Source organism: Indicator indicator, chromosome 14 (genome assembly GCF_027791375.1).
Source record: "Indicator indicator isolate 239-I01 chromosome 14, UM_Iind_1.1, whole genome shotgun sequence".
Classification (NCBI taxonomy): Eukaryota; Metazoa; Chordata; class Aves; order Piciformes; family Indicatoridae; genus Indicator; species Indicator indicator.
This window is the reverse complement of record NC_072023.1, coordinates 9,328,380-9,349,825: the sequence shown is the minus strand read 5'-3', so window position 1 is coordinate 9,349,825 and position 21,446 is coordinate 9,328,380. Positions and strand designations below refer to the sequence as shown.

General features: G+C 40.6%; 1 protein-coding gene across 1 annotated transcript; it reads right to left on the bottom strand.

Moving 5' to 3' along the window:
• Nucleotides 1-11,835: 11,835 nt before the first annotated feature.
• Nucleotides 11,836-20,711, bottom strand: PVALB (parvalbumin). Its single transcript, XM_054386536.1, has 4 exons — nucleotides 20,622-20,711; nucleotides 18,530-18,662; nucleotides 17,980-18,089; nucleotides 11,836-12,727 (listed from the first exon to the last, which is right to left on the bottom strand). Exons 1-4 carry the CDS (start codon nucleotides 20,680-20,682, stop codon nucleotides 12,699-12,701), a joined length of 333 nt encoding a protein of 110 aa, XP_054242511.1. The 5' UTR covers nucleotides 20,683-20,711; the 3' UTR covers nucleotides 11,836-12,698.
• Nucleotides 20,712-21,446: the final 735 nt, after the last annotated feature.

Genomic DNA, 21,446 nt, shown 5'->3' with positions numbered 1-21,446 from the left:
AACTGAGCGCCCCGCCTACTCTCGGGGTGACCGCTCAGATCGGTTGGCTGTGAGCTGTGCCCATCAATGCCATCCGAAGTCCTTATTGGTTTTTTTGTGTTTTCCCGCCTACCAAGCATTCTGTCATTACAAACCCGATCCCTCCCGCCCCTCCACTTCTGGTAGCTAAGCTGGGGGCCCCGTTCAGCGGATGGCAATGGGGACAGAGGAGTAGTTTCTGCCTAGCAACTAAGTACGTTATTAAGAGCTGGTTTTGTTATTGGGCAGAATACGGCGGGCAGTACCAGCGAGCCGAAATTAACCGGCTGGGGACAGGGCAGATAATAATAAAGTTACAGGCAAAAAGCTGTGTAACAGGCGCAGCAGCATCAAGGCGGGCAAAGACAAGCGAGGGTGAGGGAGAGACGCCTTCATGTCCTGGGTATGAGCGCACAGAACCCGATCTCCCATCCCAGAGCACGGTCGCTCGTATGCGCGCCACTGGCCGCTCTCACTTCCGGCCCGCCCCCTCCGCGGGAGCGCGCTCATTGCTTTCCGCGCCTCATTTGTGTGGCAGTGCGCGTGCGTCGCTGTGGGCTAGTGACGGTGCTGCTGGCGCTGCGGGGTCCAGGCCGACGAGAAGGGGCTGTGTTCAGCCACTGGCTGCAAGAGCCCCGTGATTTGGGTCGGTTTTGACTCAGGGCCTAGAGCTGGATTCACATCAGACCCCGAAGTCTCAGGTGTGCCCAGCTTTGTTCTTTGCTGCGGTTGGTTGTTAAGTCGAGCGCCCGCCTCCTGTTTAGTGTTGTTTAGGTCAACAAACTGGAACACAGGAACTTCCACCTCAACATGTGGAAAGTCATCTGTGCTGTGAGGGTGATGGGGCACTGGAACAGGCTACCCCAGAGAGGTTGTGGAGTGTCGTTTTCTAGAGACTAAAAACTCACCTGGGTGTCTTCATGGGTAACCTGTGCTGGGTGATCCTGCTTTGTCGGGGGCGGGGGGCAGCGGTTTGGACTTCATCTCCAGAGGTTCCCTCCCAACCTTACCTTGTATTCTACAAGTCTTATGTTCAAAGTGTCTGGTTTAGAAGGCCTGTGTGTCCAATGCAGAAGCTGAGCAATGTTTCCTCTCAGCCTGGGTAAACGTTTGATCTGTTACCCTTCTTCCAATCCTGCTTTCTCTTGCTTTTGACTATTGCTACTGTTCTGGAGAGAGTTCTCTCTTGCTCACTAATTTCTTAAGTTTATGCTTAGTGTCTCAATTTTGTTCATGCTTTCCCTTCTTTGTTACCTTTGTAGTCTTTGGCACTGCAGTAGCTTGGTTCTTTTTACTATTATTTTTCAAGTATTTTTACTTGATACTTGACTACTCTTAAACTATTTCTATGCTGTATTCTCAGTCTTCAACTGATTTGTCTTAAACAGTCCCAGTCAAAATGGGTCTGGGTTACAGCTGAAAAATGCTGACTGTGAAATGTCTTTTTTTGCCCCTCCTTCCAATCCCTTTGAAAGATCTTAGGCTGTTAGAAAGCATGTCATTAATAATGATACTTTTTCAGGGTAAAGGTTTTGCTTGGGTACGCTTTAGGTTGTTTACTGTGGAGTGCAGAATCTGCTTACTATGAAAAGCGTTAAGTAAGCTTGGGAAGAAGAGAATATTGAGTAATGAATCTGTGAGTTACAAGACTGGACGTTCCAAGAGTAGAGTTGGTTGAAAAGTATTTTTTCCAAGGTTTATTTTAACCTCAAAGCAGTGTTTTCTTTGAAGGCAGTTTTTGTTTTGTTTTGTTTTCCTAGTATGAATGACCCATTTTATGTGTTTGGGAGTAGATGACATATCTGCCAGATATCTAGCCAGGCAGCAAATAATATAATAAGTAACTATAGCAAAATCAAAGGAATGTTCTATATGCACATAAAAAAAATTGTGTACTTCCCTAGCCCAAGTGGGCAAAGAGTTTAATTGTAGATGATTGTAGCAAACTACAATGAGGGAATCACTATTACGGGTTCCTTTAAAAAGGAATTAAGCCCAGGCCTTATTGTTGCTTTCACTGTTTTCCATTCCTGAATCTGCCACCACATAAAACAGGTGTATGGTTATTGATGTTCTCCATCCCTTGTGGCTAAATAGCTTACCTCCTTTTTCATCTTGTCTGCCTTCCGCTCCATCCTCTCAAGAAATGCACTTGTCTCTGTGTTGTTCCATTTTTGCCATCTTTGCATTATCCTTTGTTGTCTATTTGTAATATTGTCCCAGTTTAGTGACAGGTCTGTATGTGAAGGCTTTGAGGCTCCATTATGATGTACTTGAGATTTATTGATCGTGGCTGTAATGTAGTAGTATCCATCAGCATTTACTGAGGTCGCAAACATCTCTACCATTTTGCCCTGGGATCAGTGTAATGGTAGGTGTTGGTTCTGCTGGATGGAAGTGAGATTTTCACTACTGTTGAAAAATTCCACTTGGAGTCTGGCCATCTCTTTTCTCATAGCTACTTTCCTATTAGCACCCTGGTCCTTTTCCCATTCCCTCCTTTCCTACTTACCTCCACATGCAAGTGCATAGAGCACTTAATGGATGTGGGTCCTCTCCATTTCTCCTGTCCTTCTGCCCCATATTTTGTTTGTTTGGGCTTTTTTTTCCAGTCTCAAGCTTTTCCATTTTCTGACATCTCACAGGTAAAAGCTGCTCCATTAACAACACTGACAGTGATAGATTTAGGATGGAATTACTTATCTGCACCTTGTAATCCAAGCAGAATTGCAGTCTGTTGTTAGCAGTCTACAGGGGTTGCTGCTGAATAAATTGGAATACTGGTAGCTGTGCTCACTGAAGCTTCTCTCATCTTGAATATGTGAGAAAGTGAAGAGAGACCCTGTGGATTTAAAAAAAAAAACAAAAACCCAAACCCAAACCTGCAACAAAGGATGATGTCCTTACCCTAGAGAACTGTTTGTTACGTTAACTATTGTATTTACCAGCTAAGGAGGAACAGGACACTCTTTTTATTTGCACATTTCGTTTCTTCCTCAAATAAAGCAAGATTCCTGAGTGGGAAGTGCCCCATCTCTAATTGGCAGGTTGCCCTGACAGCCACAAGACCCTGGAATTTGAAGTCACATTCCTTCAGGCAGTGGTCACCAAACAGCAGATAAAGTGCTTTATAATGTCTATGTGCAGATCGCCTCTCATCAAGCTGCAGAAGGCAGCGTTGGTAGAACTGCAGCTCCAGGAGGAGTGGCAAGGCATTTCAGAATCAGGGCTTCACAGAGGGGATTAAACCAAGGCCATGCAGTCTTTTAGATGCATGGCTTATTCTTCAGGGTCTGTCTAGCACTGTCCAGGTCACTTTGTTGTCTCCTTCAGAACATAAACCTGTTAAAAAGTCATTTTTTGTGGGGCAGAATTCACTAATATTCCTAGGACTCCTTTGTACAGTTTTTTTCTGTTTAGGTGCAAGCATTCTGGATATGTTCAGAGTTGAGCAGGTGACAACCTGTAATTTAACCTTGCTGCCTAGTAAAAGCTACTGAGGAAGTAATGTAGCTTTCCTTGGAACAGGCAATGCGTCTCAGGAGAGCATTAATGTGGAGGAAAGGATTTAGTAAATCTGTAAGTGTTTAATCAGGTTGGGTTTGGTTTTGTTTTGCTTTTTTTTAAATCTTGCATCATTAAAAGGAAAATGTGACTAAAAAATCCCATCAGAAATGCCTGGCAAATGGATGAATATTCAGAGTTCCTGCAGCTTTTGTAATGTATTGATTCTTACAGAACTGCCTACCAGTGCTTACTGATAGGTCTGGAGAGCTTTGACAACTGCAAGAACGATGTGTAAATTTTATGGCAGATTTCCATTCTTTACACTTTCCCCAAGCAGTACAATAAGTAGAAACTTCTTCTCTTTTGGGGGGCATCCCTCAAAACTGCTTTTTGTTCCTCTTCAGAGTGTGGCTATTAAGCACAAAAGTATGAATTTGGATGCTTTTGATATCACTGCTGATAACAGCATAACTATAATTCTGGGTCTTCGGATTTTGCTCTTTTGTGTTAGGGAGTGAGATACAGATATGAAGGCTTTTTGGCTAAGAGTCGGTGCACTGAAATGTAAGATGATTATGAAATGGCTGAATCAGCCAAAGGATTTGTTGGCAGTTGCAGCAGTGCTTCTGACTGAACTGGCATGTCTGTCATTTGTTTCTGATCTACTACATTGGAAAGGAGAAGTTAGAAATGAGTGGCAGTTGGGGCATCAATGAAAAGTGGTAAATTATTAGATGCAGGGTGGGTACCTCAGCAGGGCCATGAACTTGGTTTGAGTGTGCTAATTGTAACTGTTATGTTTTCTCTTCCAGTGAATATGAAATGAGGGACAGGTTTCTCAAGGGTGCATTCAAACCCACAGAGGATAAAGATGAGTATCTGGGGGGAAGAATTTATTCTGCATGTCTGGAAAAATTCCATCTTGAATCTCTATTTGTTTATTCTTGCACATGAAAGCTGGCAAAAGTGCTGGGAACAATACCTAAATCTGTATTTAGTTTTCTAACAATACACCCCAAAGCATTAGACATGGATAGCTGACTGGGGATCTGGAACTTCATACAGAAAGTCTTCTGGTTGTTTAGATATCTCCAGGGAGGAATATCTGTGACAGACTAAGGACTTGCTGTGGCCTTGTGTGTGTCCTGAACCCTTCTCAGCTGTGAGCATGCTGTTATTGGAGCAATCAGTTACGCTCTTTCACACAGAGTCGTGCACAGTGTGATTGGATGCTGGTAAGTAAGAGCAGAGTGCATCATGTTGAATACAGAATATATGAATATGTGACACCTTTAAATGAGCTACCCATAATTCCAGCATGCCAGTCATTATGTGGTGATGATGACTGATATCAGCTAGGAATCTTTTTTTGGATCTCTAGTTGCTGTCTGCTTAGAAAGCAGCTGCAAGGTTTACGCTTAGTGCTGTATCTGAACGATTAAAAACTGTAGGAGAGTGCATGCAAATAATGAGATATATTGGAAAATAAAAGGTTATGTTTTGGTTTATATCCTGTTTATGCTTTTAGGGTTTGAATGTTCAAGGTTTTCTCTGCAGGCATGACAGCTAGATTGTTTTTTTTCCCCTTTGCTGAAAACTGAGAGTTAGCCGTGTGACTCCAGGATCTGGAGGTTTAATGGAGGAGGGGGAAGATAAATATTTGAGACTCGTAATTAAATTTTCAAGAGTTTACAGCACACTGTATCCTATCACCTTCACTTTTCTAACAGGTTAATTTTTGGGTGCAAACTTTTCTATCTTATCCATGTCCTTTCTTTTCAAGGTCAATTTGTTATAATAAAACCTCTTCTGCTCTAAGTTTTTCAAATCTTCCCTCTAACCATTGCCAGTCTTCCCTGCTCTTGATGCCCTTTCCCCCCTGAAGTCTCATACCCTAAATTTCTGTGTTGTTCACCCTCTTAGACCTCTGTGTCCCAGCTATTTTTGCACAATCCTTCTTCAAAAGCAAGGCTTCCCCTCCTGCATTTCTGGTAGCTGTTAGCTGGTTGCACCAGCTACTTCCTTCCCATTTGCTGCTGAGCCTTGGTGGTCAAAATCACTGTGGCTTTCTTCCTACAGACATCAAGCCTTGATTCCTGCTTCTGATGAAGGTTTAAACATCTGGGCTTCACAGTGAACTTATAAAAATTCTGAACAAGAAGGATCCTGAGCTTGTGAAAATAGGATACACCCAGGAAAAAAATTACGTGGGAGACTTTCATTGTTAGACCTTCTGTGTTGTATTCAATAGACTAGATGAAGTTTCAGATTAATTTTGACCTATCAGGCTTTCAGTGAGAAATAGTTTAAGTTCCATTTTATCAGTTGCCTTCCTTTGAAGCATTCAAAATGAAGATTCATTTGAACCCTAGGATCCTCAACAGGCCAAAAAACATGTAGAGTCATTAAATCTATGGGCAAATGTCTCTTAAGACACCTCTGCTTTGCTAAGAAGACTATCGCATATGAACAAGAAAGTTAATACATGCAGATAGGAACAGAAAAACACTGGCTCTAGTAATGGAGATTATTACAGAATATAATTGAACACTGACTGCAGCAAAGCTAAAAGAAGACTTGCATTACAATGACATAAAATCTTTATTTTTCTCCTAACCTCTGATTTCAGCTGTCTGACTAAGAGCAGGTGCTGGGCAATAGCTCAATTTCAACAACCCATTGCAGCTGAAAGAGTAGATGCGATTGTGCTGTATCCAGCAAAATTGAAAATTACTTTAAGGGGAGGGGGAGGGAGAGAGAAATGCAAATGTTTTAAGATAGAAAATGTTCGTTCATCTGCAGAAGGAAGCATAAAATTAGCACAGCCATGTGCTTTGTATTAAAGCAGTTATAAGTGCTTGATAATTTGCTATTACCTATATGTTTTAGTATCTTTCTAGTGGTTTTTTTTTTTTTTTAAGTGCATTGAATTGCACTTAAAAGTTTGTTACAGCTAAAAAATTAAAAAATCCTTCTGGGCAACATTTCCAGGACCTGAAAAGGTCTCCAAACTATTTGACTTTTTAGCAACCTATGGACCTTCCCTCCAGTAATCAACACTTAAGCATTTGACCTCTGGTCCTCTGCCTCTTATGACCTGTCTAGAAGCTCCAGTGGTGGAGACAGGAGAGTTACCATGTTCTTACCACCTGAAGGCTTAAGTGTCCATTTGTTAATGCCAGTGTTGTGCCACTTTAACACCAGTGAAACCAAGTGCATTTTTGTGCATAAACCATCAGTCACTCAGATGAGCATCTCCTGTTAATGCCAGTGTTGTGCCACTGTAACACCAGTGAAACCAAGTGCATTTTTGTGCATAAATCGTCAATCACTCAGATGAGCATCTCCTAGAATTACAATCTATTGTTGCAAGAGGAGTTGGACATTGTAATGCAGACACTGACAAGATCCTTTCACTTAGATTTTCCTTGGTGGAAGGCTGAATGAGTGGAAAAAACACCTATCTTTTATAGCTGCATGTCCTATAGGCTTAAAAGTAACTTCCAGTATTTTCATTTGGATCTTCTGGTCCATTTATTGTTGTAGCTCATGCAGTCCCTTCTGTTTTTTTGGTAGCTGGAAAAGGGACTCTAGTTTTGACTACTCGTCTCTTGTACTCACAGCTAACCCCCTTTAGAAACATTTGGCTTCACTCTCTTGTTTAAGAGGAAAAGCATTTGGAATGTTGGAGCTCTAGAGAGTGTTGGGATTTCTAAGGGGTGTGTCCCTTTGGAAAAGCTGATCTCTTAAAATACTCTCTCAGAATGAGGGTGCAGCAGCTCAAGTTCAAGTACCTGTTAGTGATGAGAGGATGTATTTTAATCACTGGCATGTGCTAATGCCTGTGCTCTTGTATTGGTGTTACCCGTGGTTCCTGGATGGTCTTAGGAATAGAATGTGTGCCTATACTTTAACCACAACTGAATTTTGGTGTGTTAATGCATGCCATATTATTTCTTTTCCATTTGCCATTGATCTATAAGTAAAAGAATCTGTTCTTTATGCACCGACTGCTCACATGTCAATCTGGAATTTGAGAGGCAAATTAAGGTTTTTTTTTTGTGTTTTATGCTAATAAAAATTTTGTGAACTATTTTGTGTCTTCAGTGAACCTTGTATAAATTCATAATCTTTAATGTTACTTTGTTGAGACAGAGCTTGTTGCAAATTTGTGAGCAGCCCTGTGGAGAAAGGCTTTGGGGTGTTGTTGGTTGAGAAGCAGCTCAACATGACCTGGCAGAAAGCCATCTGTACCCAGGGCTGCATCAAAAGAACCATAGCCAGCAAGCTGAGGAAGGTTATTCTTAACCTCTACTCCACTCTGGTGAGAACCCATCTGGAGTACTGTGTCCAGCTCTGGAGTCCTCAGCACAAGAGAGACATGTACCTTTTGGAGTAGGTCCAGAAGAGGCCCATGAAGATTTAGGGGACTGGAACACCTCTCTTATGAAGAAAGGCTGAGAAAGTTGGGATTGTTCAGCCTGGAGAGGAGAAAGTTCTGTGGAGACTTTGTAGTAGCCTTTTGATACTTAAAGGAGGCCTACTGAAAAGATGGACAGGGATTTTTTACATATAGGGATGGGAAAAGGGGTAATGGTTTTAAACTGAAAGTGGGTACATTTAGATTAGATATCATGAAGAAACTCTTCACTATGGGGTGGTGAGGCACTCAAACAGGTTGCCCAGAGATGTTGTGGATGCCCTGTCTCTGGAAATGTTCAAGGCTGGGTTGGATGGGGCTTTGAGCAACCTGGTCTAGTGAAAGGTGTTCCTGCTCACAGCAGGCAGATTGGAACTAAATATCTTTAAGGTCCCTTCCAACCCAAAGCAGTCTGTGATGATTCTATGATAATATTGTGCAATGCCAGTTTTTAATTCCAACCCACCCCAAATATCAACTCTGTTTTAGAGAGAATGTTGTTAATGTTTAGATACTATAGCACAGAGGCTTTAACAAAACTATGTGTGTGTTGTTGCAAAGGAGAACATGATCTGCATTTCCCATCTTCAAAAGTATTTAGAAACTAGGGGAACTTCCCTCACAAAGATGCAAAGTCAGAAAAGGCAAAAGAAGCAAACAAGCAAGCTTTGTGTTGATAAAGTCAACAACGTGTGGAAGCTATCATAGGACATTAGGCAGTGTTGAGCTCAGGGCAGGTGGATAGACTGTAAATATGAATCCCAGCTCAGCTTCTGCAAAATGAACAGGTGTTACAGCCTCCAGTCCATTGATTCCCAAAATAAGATGTGGAAAATTGTTGATCCACGAAACTCCATTAAGAGCTCGGCAGGATCCTTAAAGCATCAACAATTATTCATTTGATGGTTAAAGTTTGTTAATAGTAAATGGTGATTGGAGAAATGTGAAGAGTTGGTGGTGGTCTGTTGGTGCAAACCCTCTTTGTTAAATGTCAGGAAATGATGATTTGTCTGTGACTTGACGATTTGGCTCTTCTTCCTTTAGAGTTGTAGCTGAGAGTGAGCTGTGTTTATTTCCTAGCCACATTTAATACCAATGTGAACAAGTAATGTCCTTTTTTTTTGGTGTGTGTAAACATAATTTACATATCTTAAATCATCCAGTTGTGTCTTGTTCCAAACCATTGGCTATGAGTCTAAGGAAAAGATGTGCACTGATTATTTGAGATTTTGTCTTCAACATCATGGCTGAAGTTGTTTGGATTTTTTTTATAGTTTCTGGTATATTACAACAGAGTGGGGGGAATTATGGAACACTTACTGTTCAGGACAAAGGTGATGTAAGATGCCAATTAAGAAATTCAAGGTAAATGTTTCTTGGAGAAACTTAATTTTGCTCTTTTGCTTATGCATGTGGAAATTCAAGCATCCTTCATGAACATTGCAGCGTACTGTGGACTACTTTTTTTAATTATTATTTGTCAAGTGTACTATAATCCATGCTCTGCTGGAAGCCTGATTAAATTTTGTAGCAAATTCTGCTTTCTTCAGTTTTACAGTCGTTTCTGAGCCAGTCTTAAAGCTCTTACAATGAGAGCAATATGAAAATGAATACTGTATTGAATGTATAATGCTTTATTCTACATTTTAGTGTAACTTAAAATCCTGCATTTGTTTACTGCATTTTGAACCATGAATAGATAGCTTCCACCTAAAAGGAAAACTCTATGAGACTTTTTGTTAATTGGATGTGGAACCATTCAAGATTTGAGGAGGGTTTAGAAGGAGTTTGTGTGGGAAAATCATAGAATCATAGAATGGTCTGGGTTGGAAGGGACCTCCGAAGGTCATCTAGTCCAACCCCCTCTGCAGCAAGCAGGGACATCCTCAATTAGGTCAGGCTGCCCTGTAAGAATCTAAGATAAACATTGAAAAGCCAACAGTGCAGAAAAAGCAGTGGTTTGATAATTGATAAAGCAGTTATTTTATGTTTGGGCAGAGATTATATTACACATTTGATTTTAAAATATTCTTTTCTTAATCGATTTTTTTTTTCCCCTCTGCTTTAGTGAGACAGGTGTGAAATGTTGAAACTTGAATTTAAAATATATTAGGAAAAAAAGAGATTTAAAACAGGTTTTATGAGAATTATGATAACATGGGTTCTGAGTATATCGGTTTCATATTTGAATGAACTGACCAAATACATGTTAGGAACATCAGGTACAGGGACCATGAGAAGTGAAGATGGTATTTCAGAGGTCTTTCAACCTACTGTAATTTTTGCACTTTGAAAGTAAGGGATTATTTCTTTTCATCTCATTAATTACTATATAGGTGAAAAATTCCAGGCCAAATTAGGCACTTGGTGTTGCTTGCTCAGGAGTGATTCATAGAATGTTTGGGTTGGAAGGGATCTTAGAGATCATCTAGTTCCAACCCCCATGCCATGGACAAGGAACACCTTCTACTAGACCAGGTTGCTCAAGGCCTCGTCCAATGTGGCCTTGAACACCTCCCCGGGCAACCTGTTCCAGGCTTGAGCTCCATCTTGGAGAAAGTTAAGCTTGACATCTCTCTGTCCTGCATTAAACCTTCCCCAGTATTTGAGAGCCACCAAAGGCAAAACCAAGGAGGAATCTGATTGGTTTCTGGTTTTGTACTTTTATTAGACTGAGGGAATAATGTGAAGAAAGACTGATAAAGGAATCTTTGGGGTCTTCAGACTTTTATGCCAGTGAAATATCCGCATTAATGCCGCTGTAATGCTTCACATCACGTACTATAACTAGTTTCTTAGACACATGAATGGCTGTATTTGTTTGCTATTTGTTCTGCTCTGCTAGGGTTTTTTGGTTGGTTGGTTTGTTTTGTGAAAGCCCTGGATAAAATTTCACCTTTCATGCCCTCCAATGAAATATTGAAATATAAATCCTTGCAGGTTCAAAGACTAGAAAGAGACCGTAGAGGGCTTTGCTTCCATAGCGATTTTTATGTCGGCTCTCTGATGGCAGGGGGCTTCGTTCGTGGTATTTCAGTGGCTGGGTTCCTACCGTTTCTGATCTCGCCTTGTAATTACGCGTTGCTGCCACTGGAGGTCAGCAGCTGCCGAGGAAAAGAAGTCAATAAACTGTGGCTTCATTGCGGTCCGTTTTCATTTGCTTTATTTAGAATACTTAAAAATCAATACATTCTTCAGATCCCTATATACATTGTGCGAAACCAAAGGATTTCTTTCGAGCGCACAGCAGCTTCAGGAAAAAAAAAAATCTTCCTTGTAAAGTTACTACAGAGTGAAAATCTAGAATAGCTTTAGGGAGTGTTTATTGGCTTCCCCAGCAGCAATGGGTAATCGCTGTGGCAAGGATGGTATTCTGTACAATGTGATGGTGACAGAGCTTCAGCTTTATCTTTTGGTGTCTGCTAAATTAGTGATAGTAAATCTGAATGGAATAAGGTATTATTGCTGCAGGGCATAGGTTGGAATCCAGACATGGCAAATGTCCTTCCTATTTATTGCATTACTAATCAATGTTCTGTCAAGATGTGGGGACGATGCTGCCTAAAAAGATTTCCCCCCTCCCCCTCTTGGCTTTTAATCTTTACTTAAAAAGAAGAACAAAAAAAACTCAGCCAAGAAACAGAAAGCATGATCTTGGTGCCAAAGTTACTGAAGAGGATCAGGGTTACAAGTGTTTAGCTCTTGGCTCTGCCATAGGCTTATTGTTGGCTAGTCATTTTCTTAGCTTGAGTCTCAGTTGCCTGTGTGTAACTCAGAATAATAATTCATTTCCCTGGTAAATTTTAGAAGAAAGAATTTTTTTAAAATATTATTTTATATATATATATATATATATATATATATATATATATACTGTTTTAACAGTGGGAATGTCAACAGTAGCACCCGTCAACACCTGAATCTTGGTGTGCCCCTTCCAAAAATTCATACTGTTGTTTCTTGTGAGTATTCCATTCTTCTTGTCCTAGATAGTTGTGTAACACTGCTAGTAAACATATCCTGTGTTTCAGAAGTGAACGCTTTTCCAATTGTTTACAAAGTTATTTCCATGCATGATTGGCAGGCACCAGCTGATATTCCTGTCAAACCTTTTATTAAAAAATAACAGCCAAGGATCAATTTACTGATCACAAAAATGCAGCAGGGGAGCTGTAGGTTAAATATTAGGAAATACCTTATTTGTTTTTTTGGTTTTTTTTTTTTTAGCTATAAGACTGATTAAGTCAAAGGAGCAAACTGCCAAATGAAGTTGGGTAATTGCCTTCAGTAGAGATTTTCCAGGCTATGAGTATGCATCCATTTAGCAAGGATGGCTTAAAAATAATGCAGTCAGTTTTGCCACAGTTCAGAACTTGGACTGAATGACTCATTATATGCATGTTTTATCCCAGTTTTTAAATTTTTTTAAAAATTATTTCTTCCCACTTTAACCTAGCTAGGGATAAAACAGCAGGAATGTCAGCAAGAAGGAGTAAAATTTTCTCTCAGTGTGTGCCAAGCCTGCATGAAATAAGAAACAAGTTATAGTGAGAGAGAATAAAGCCCAGATTGATGTGACCTTTATTACTTTAACAGTGTCTTTCAGCACAATTACAGAGTTGCAGGATTGCAGAGAACAGAGCTGGAGTATAAAATAACATAAATAAATAGAACAGGAGCCAAAGCAGTCAGCAGGAGGTGGTTGGAATTGGGCAGTGAAGGATGGGTGAAGGGTTTGCATTGGTCAAAGCCTTTATGATTCAGCCACCAGAGTTGCAAATTCTGGAGAAAAGAAAAAGTTTAAAAATTATTAAAAAAAAAAAAAGTGAAGAGGCAGGAAGCATATTACAATGATTAGAGAGTAGAGAAACGTCACAATAACAGAAGAACAAAGAAATCTGAGTTAATTAAAGGGAAAGTATGACTTGGGAAATCTTACAGTGAAATGAAGGGATTTTTTTGAGGTTAAGGGAGAAATGCTATGCCAGACTGTCAAGATTCTCCACTGCTATTCATCTGAAGAACTTGATTAGTTCCCTGTGATTCCTTTGTAAATCTCAATGGGATGAAGGCAAGAACTAGAAATTTAATTTCACAGTGAGATAAATTTCCTTTATATCAGCGTTTGGCAAAGAGACTCATTAATGAGTCTTTCAGAGTATTCGTATCCTTATATTGTAAGTATATTGCATTTAAACTCAGTTTCATAATGACAAATTGACTGAAAATGACAGATTACAAAAACCAGAGGGCTGACATCAACCTGCACAGCAATCTTGGTGGTAAGGAGACAAAGTCTGGTGATTTCAGAGAGCTTATGGCTTTGATTAGTGTTACATCCATAATGTTTGGGGTAATTTTATGCTGTAGTATATATAATACCTTTTAGCAGGGTGATAAAGCATGGAAAAGGCAGGTTTGTGTCCTGGTGAATTGCTGCTTGGCCGACTGCACTCCAAGGAGGTTGTAATTCCTAACTCCATCTAACCTTGCAACAGTTACACATGGGAATACCTTGAACGCTTCCCTGTGCCTTGAGAGCCTTAAAAATGACAGACTGGAGGGAATCCCAAGAAGGCAACAAAGATGATAAAGGGATTAGAGGGTATACAGAGAGAGTGGTTTACAGGTTTAACATAATCAGCTGAGAGCAAAATGACAAACAGGGGGAGCAGTCATCTGTAAAGACTCAAGAGAGAATTACTGAAGTTTAACATAATGAAGAGTAATGTCTTGCAACTGAAAACCACAGAAGATGAAAATAAGCATTTTAAATAACATTCTAATGTTCACTCGAAAACCACTAAGCTCTAAACAAGTTAGATCTTTACTGACTGGAATGTGCAAACAGATAACATTTTTGATGATGTGTTAAAAAAACCCCAAAACAACAAAACACATGATGCCAACTTCTGACAAAACCAGACTGAGAAATAGAAGTGTCAGAGGGTTTAAATTAGATCCAAATTTACCCCTCATTTTGAAAGAGATGTAAATCCAAATTAGGATTAGTGATGCAGATTACTTGACACAAAACGCATGTAAATCCTGCACACAGTGGGTACACAGACCCAAAGTGTTGCAAACTGAATTGAAGAGATAACATAAAGTGCTTGTGATAGAAACCCAGACTGCTCGGGGTAGAAAAAAGGAAAAAGGCTATGATTACTAAATCACTGTGTGAAGAAATCCTGCAGAGAGAAGCATGGACTGCAATGGATGAATCCTTTCCAAAAGAGAAAACTAGCTATGCATATTCTATTAGAACAAGTTGTCATACTTGCTACAGCTAAATTAAAAACTTTTTATAATAATTTGTATCTATGGAACGTATTTGGGAAAGGTTATTCAGGCTTGCAGCCAAATATTTTCTATAATACATTCTGGTAGTGATATTATCACTTAATGGCAATGTATTTTATGAGTACTTTCTGATAGCCAGCAAACCATGAAATACTCCTTCATGAATAACTGCTATGTACTTTATACTTTTTACGGAGCTTTCAATATACTTTAAATATCTCAAAGATGTTCCAGCTGAACAATCTTGTAAACTAGTTCACTCTTTATTTTCATATGAAGGTTAACCCAACCACAGGTGGCTTGTGGAGGCATTGTTACAAGGTCTATGTATGCAAAAGGTCTGAGATCAGGCTCTGTATATTAGCCCCTGCCTGTTGGTCATTCTTGTAAAGATTTATTGCCTCTGACTGGCCTGGTAGTGAGAGAATCCTTGTGATTGACTATATCCTCTTTTCCAGTTGTAATTCTCCTTCCAAACAAAATTAACTTTCATCTTTCATTGCACAAAATAATAGTTTTAAATTACAGGGATTGAGTCTATTTTGTCATCTAAAATAATTTACTAGCTGTCTGGTGTCAAAGCTCTGACTTCAAAGGAGAGGATTGCTTCACTGTGTTCACTACGGTTCAGTAGTGTATACCAGCCTAATGCATACCCTGTAGGATCTGACCAAAATGACAGATGTAATTACAGAGGACATGTTATAGGCTAATAATTTCTTTCATCAGATTGTGGTTGTGTGGTTTTTTTTTTATCTGTATAATAGATCTGTTTAGGAAACTTCATAAATAATCACTTAACACTAACCTATTTTAGAATCTAAAAGAGCACAAAGAAGGGTAAGAAATGAAGGACTTCCAGAATATTTTTCTTTTTTTGTTGTTTTGACTTTCACCTGTGGCAAGGTCATGACTTACCAGTTGTAATTTTGAAGGCCTAATCTCTCATTTGTATGACATTGAAAGAAAATGATTGAATAATGAAAATATCCAGAGAAGCTGAGCTGTATCAAAGAAAAGACTTTTGACTTACTGGGATATAAATTTGGATTTGTTCTGTCTACAGTGCAGTGAAAATTCTCTATGTACTTTCTCAGGTCTATAAATAATCAAGAACCTGAAAGGCAAGGTGTGCATGTCCAGGTGCCAACACACAAAACAGATTAAAACAAACAAACTTAGTAAGCAGAAATCTTAATTTTTTTTTTTCTCCTTTCTTATAAATGTTCTCCTGAAGTTGACAGAGCTGCTTCAGCATCACTTCCCAGTCTGGTCTGGAAGCTAATATTTGTAGTTTTATTAAGCAACCTGGCCTTGATCTGCAATTTTTTTTTTCCAGGTTCATCATCTTCTGTTCACATCAGTGGAAGATGGAGGGGCCTTGACACCACACATGTCTTCACATGAACAGGCTGCAAGTTTTCAACTGAAACTGGCAGATCAGCCATAAATTACAAATCTTGATGGGACAAGAGGTAAGCTGGTAAAACTATTTCTGAGGTGAAGAGTCCTGCAGGAATGTTAAAGGGTTTAAAGCAAGAGTCCCAAGAGAAAAATCTGTAATGTGAGACCCTAATTGGAAGAAGGCTGATTAGGTTGGGATTAACATTTGTGGTGATACATCTGAAAAAGATGGCTTTGTGGTGTTAAAAATCCATGAAGATCTGATCTTAAAACTGCTATGGGCTCCTGAGGGACAGCTCTTAATGGCCATCTAGTGAATTCATATTAAACCCTGTGAAAGGCTGCATGTTTGTAACCAGTTAGTTGTGTACAAAGGAGTAAAATTGATGTCTGACAATTCAGTTGCAGTTTGTAACAGGAATCCAGCATTTCAATACTGAATATGAATGCGATGCACAGTTGTGACTTTACATTTTATTTGCATAAGCTACTATGATCTGGAATTGGATTTATGAACCAAAGGAAAAGCTGCAAAGTATCTGTCAGGCTCATCCTTTGGGCACAGTCCCAGCTGTTAGCTTTGCATGTATTTCAAGCCTGTCTGGTGTAACAATTTGCTGGTGGAATCAAATTTAAGAAATGGAAGAGAAACTGGTGATGTTGTGCAGTAGGGATATAGCCAGAAGAAGCAATAAATAAATAAACCCCTTCATTACCTTCTCATTATCAAGTATAAATTCACAGTATTCCAGTTCAAAGTTAAGAAAGATTGAAAGTTGCAGAAGATAGAGATAAGGAGAAGAAGTGTTTCATATTGCTGTATTACAATGTCCTGGCTCTCAGGCATTGTTTCAGCTTGATCAATCTTAAGCAAAAAAAAAAAAAGTTAGTGCTGTATTTTCTTGTAGAAACCAAAATAATTCTGTAATGCAGCTGTTATATTCCAGTTTATACTGCTTTTGTTTTGCAGCCTTCTGGATATAACTAAAAGTGTATATGATGTGAGGTTAGTGGATCAGCTGAAAGTTTACCTGAATCAAGTATTCCTCTGAAAATCTTGCCCACTGATTTCAGTACTGCTGCCACTAATTTTAATAGGAATTAGGAAGACTTGTATAATAAACCTGTGAAATGTCAAGTAATGACACACTCATCAGGTTCAGTAGCACTGTTGAAGTTTAGCAGGAACTTCCCTATAAGTTTCACTACTGGTCCTCTTCAATCATAATATAATCATGATATGAGAAATTAAGAGGCTTTAGTCTAGAAACAGGGTCAGAGTCATGCCAGTGTGCTATGAACAGGCAGTTTGGTTAATATATCACCTGACTAATAGGTCAGTGTCTGATGTTCTGTGGAATATTTTTCAGCTTTTAAATTAAGAGACTATGTTAGTTAACTGCATTTTGCTTTCTATTAAATTTTTAATTGTTTGGGGGTTTTCTTCTTTTTTTTTTTTCCCCTCTAGATTTCAGCATATCAGTATGGTGAAAACTTGGCAATTGCCTTCTGTCTAGGTGGTTTAGTACTCTGGCCACAAGCTTCCATTACAATTGAATCTTGCCTGCAATAAGGAAAGATTCAATTTAAAAATACGTTTATTCATGTCTCTTGCAGTGTGTCTCAGGGATATGGAAAAAGGAGAAATTTTGTATGTGGGTTAATTTGATTCATCCCAAGGGGGAACAGAAAACAGTAGGATTTTTTTTTTTATGCAGTGTTGTGAGAAGTTGCTCTTTTCTTGTAATTTTCATGTTTCGTAAAAGGGAGTGACAAGCTTTCTTAGCTGTGAAGACCCATATAAACACCAGCAAAAGCTGGGTGGACAAATATTATATAGAAATACTGAATCAGACTGACTGTAGTTTGAATTTTAAGAGCACTGCTTTGCTAGGTTATGCATTACATTCTGTTTACTGATCATCAGGCAGAAATGCTGGTATTCGACTCTTTTTTTTTTTTTTCTTTCTCAAGTTTTATAGTCAAGTCTGGGCCTCTGAATTCTCAGTGTCCTGATCCTCACTCCAGTGGAGTCAACAGAAAATGCAAACTAATTGAAGTATAATCTGGGATCAGTAGTTAGCCCTGTGCTGTGCCTTAACTGCCTCTGGATTTTTGCAAACTCTTGCCCCCTCTAGTGTCAGAACTCGGCTCCTGTTTCCCCTTAAGCCTGCAGGCAAGGTATAGCAAACCTTGGCATTTCATTAAATCTGAACTGTGTCCTTCAGAAGGTCACAGCCCACACTGATTCCTAGATTTCCTCCATTCCTGTCTGTTAAAGCAATATTCGATTGTTACTGTCAACGTTTACTCCTCTAATCACATACCATCAGCGCCAATTTTACCATCCCCGTCCTTATCTCCAGCAGCCAGAAAAGCCTTTGTTTCTTTGTCTGATAGGTCTCTTCCATCTGGGGTAAAGCCCTTCAGTACAAACCTAAAAAGGAAGCATGGGAAAAAAAGTGTCAGGTTTTTTCTTTTATTTTCTTTTCTTTTTTTTTTTTTCAGATCAGTTTCACTTTGTATTTGTACCACTGATTGGATACATGAGTTGGATTCCAGGGTTGTGTTTTCTGCTGTTGACCTTCTTTAGCATTCAAGAGGAATACTTTAGTCTGAAACTCCATTTGACTGAAGAACTATTGGTAAGGTATTGATCACTGGTGTGCTTCAGAGATCCTGCAATAAAAGTTACAACTAGCTACCTCCAACACACTTTAAACCATATGATCAGCAAACAACTTATTGTTGCACACAATTGCCAGTCAAGAGATGAATTGTTGCTATTATCTAGAGTCTTGCGAAAAAAAAAAAAAGAAAATAGGAAATCAGACTCTTAACATGAAGTCATTTGAGAAAGGACACATCTTTACTTACTTTAATTCATCCTCTTCAATGAAGCCACTTCGATCTTTATCAAGAATATGGAAAACCTTCTTCACATCTTCTGGGCTCTTCTTTTTCAATCCTACCATCTCGAAAAACTTCTTGTAGTTAAAAGATTCAGCCGCTATAGAAGAGGAGAAGTCAGAGAGCTGCTTAGAAAAGTCTTTGAAACATACAGCAACACATACCCGTGCTTTTCTTCCATACTGCTGCCTGTCCTACTGTGGGAGGCACAGTGGACCCCGGCTGTGGCAGGAGCTAGATGTACACACTGTAATTGTCCCTGCTTCACAGACACTCATGGAAATAAAGAAAGGGGAGAGGGACAGTGCTTCCTTGAGCAGGTGAAGAGCTGAGCTACAGAAGGATGGAGACTTGCCCAAGGTCACACAGGAAATCTGTGATAGAGTTGGGAGCTGAAGTGTAACCTGCTTGGTCTCATTTCAGTGCCTTGAATCCTTTGTGTGTGTGTGTGCCCTAAGTTTTACATTAAAAGTCACCTGAGAGCAGGCTCTGACCATTAGATTGCTGCCACTTTTTGGACATTTTTAGCCACGGGGAGGAAAAAATCAAAACAACAAAAACACGCTCTTGCTCAACCATGGAGCCTAGCTTTGGCAAAAAGTGTTTCACAGCACATGGCTGTTTGAGTTCTGTTTCGTTTTTCCTGAAGACTTACTAGAAATCAGTGTTGTGTTTCGACCGCTAAAGGTACTTGTAGTCGTGGTCTATAAGCTCAGACACTGCAAGGGAGTGCTGTGCTCTGTGCTGCCTGCAAAACCTTGTCAGGCGCGATCGCCGGGGAGGGAAGAAACCAAACAGAGCTCTTGAAATAGGAGCCGAGATAATCGAGTTTACCTGCTCCACCTCTCCTTTAACCGCACCTGGTTTTGTCCCACCCATGTCGCTTAACGACTGCGGTGTGGATTAGAAAGATATGGGTTAGAAATGTAATACAGTGACCTCCAAAACATGCTGTGGACTTTTCCCCCTTTCCCCATGCATTCTTATTCCCGCCGCAGCTTTTCCTATTATGTAAAATTAAGGAGGCTCAGTCTTTAGCGGTCTGCTTGACTGAGATCTGTCATTAGTTGCTGCTAATTGCATCTACTCCGGGACTTGGAAATGGCCCTAGAACAATGAAAGATAATGAGAAAACCAGCTGCTGTGTTCAGGGAAGCAGTTTGTTGGTCCCTTCGATTCTCCGGCTGCTCAGTTCAGTCAGGCTCAGCGGGTTTTACGCTTGTCTGCTCGGGAAGGTCATGGCATAAAGCAGGACAGAAAGGGGCTGCTCTTCTGGGTGATGCGACCAGCCAGAAGGGCTGAGAGGAGGGCTGGGGAGGGAGTGGGGGGAAAACAGTGTGCATCCTGGAGCACGATTTCTGCCGTAACTACCTGAATTTTTATAAGCACAGAGAAGCTTTGCAGTCAGTGTAAAGGGGCGCGATGGATTAGAGCGGTAGCGAATATCTGAAACCCAGGGGAGTCTGACAGGGAAGTATGGACCGCTGCATACAGCCATTCGTCCTGCAGAAAGCTCCTGCAGTCAAGCAGTGCACCCGCTTGCTCTGCTGTTGCCTTCCACTCCATCCCGAAAAGCAAAGCCCACCCGGGGATTCCGCATAGAAAGCGGGAAAAGAGCGGTTCCTTTACCCTTTGAAAAGAGAAAGAACCGTTCTGCAATACCTGAAACTGAATTTCAGGGGAGTATGGGAATCTGCCGCCATCCACAGCTGACTTCCCTATCCTACATCAAGATATAATCCACCCTGCGTCGCCGAGAGTTTTGTTCCCTTTGAAAGTATCCTCCCGGTAGAAGCAAAGTCTGTCCGCAGTTACTCCTTGCCTTCCTTTGAAATAAATATTTCGCCTCTATAATGTGCAGGGTAACTTTGCTGAGGATGCAGTCTTGTACTTGATAGAACTGTCAGGCTTTCACTGCACTTCTGCGAACACATCCTCATTTGTTATTTTGTCTAGCCGGATCTTCTGCTCTTCCCCGAGTTAAAATAAATGCACTGCTATCCTAAGATAAAGAGACTAAATGGGGAAAAGAGAAGAGGGAAAGAGAAAAAGCACTCACCTGAAAAGGCTCCCACAGCCTTCTTGATATCGTCAGCGCTGAGCACGTCAGTCATAGCCATCCTGCAACTGTTTGAACAGGGAGGCAAGTGCGAAAAGATTAAAAAGTGCTTTTCTCATCATTTCTGCTCATATGACCAAAGCTGCAGTGCTGTGTGGGGACGGCACACCGGGAGAGGCTGGCCCCGTGCCAGCTCTATAGCTCTGCCTGGAGAAGTGCCATGGGCTGTCGCTCTCCAGTTTGCAGAGCACCAAGTAGTCCACAGACGCGAGGGTTCGGCTAAAGAGAGGGTACGGGGATGCCTTTGCGGGAACTGGGGTGGGTAGGTCGCGGGTGGGGGTCGCTCCCCCCGAGGAGGGAGCCTAAGCCTTACTGGAGCAGTGCCAGAGTCTGTTGTGATACCGGCTGGAGGAAGAGTTGTGCCAAGGTCAAGTCTCGGGTGCGGTGTGAGAGCTAGTGGTGCAACGCAGAGCCTTTCCCTTTAGGAACTCAGGACGAGCTTTACCAGTTCTGTTCGATATGAGTAAAGAACTGCAGCATATGCCAAGCTTCGAGCTGCTCTTGAGGTCGGGAAGCAAATGGAATGTAGCTTTTTGAACACTTGCCTTACCGTTCGAACACTTCAAACATCTCCCCCCTCCTTCCATCCCCCTCCCCTACACACACATACTCCTTTTTAGACCTCGTTTCTTTCGGGCCAGTCCATATTAAGCATCATCCTCGCTGAATTAATTATCACATCCCTACGAATCCTACAGATCCCGTTTGTAATGCACAATATGCTGCAGAATCATCCGTGATATGCAATGGTGAAACGAGATGTGA

Excerpts from the sequence above, each read along its gene's own strand:
- PVALB (XM_054386536.1), bottom strand. The coding sequence starts at position 20,682 with ATGGCTATGACTGACGTGCTCAGCGCTGACGATATCAAGAAGGCTGTG. Across the intron at positions 18,663-20,621 it reads GGCTGTGGGAGCCTTTTCAG|CGGCTGAATCTTTTAACTAC; the intron begins GTGAGTGCTTTT and ends CCTCTTCTATAG. Across the intron at positions 12,728-17,979 it reads TGGTAAAATTGGCGCTGATG|AATTTGCAACTCTGGTGGCT; the intron begins GTATGTGATTAG and ends TCTTTTCTCCAG.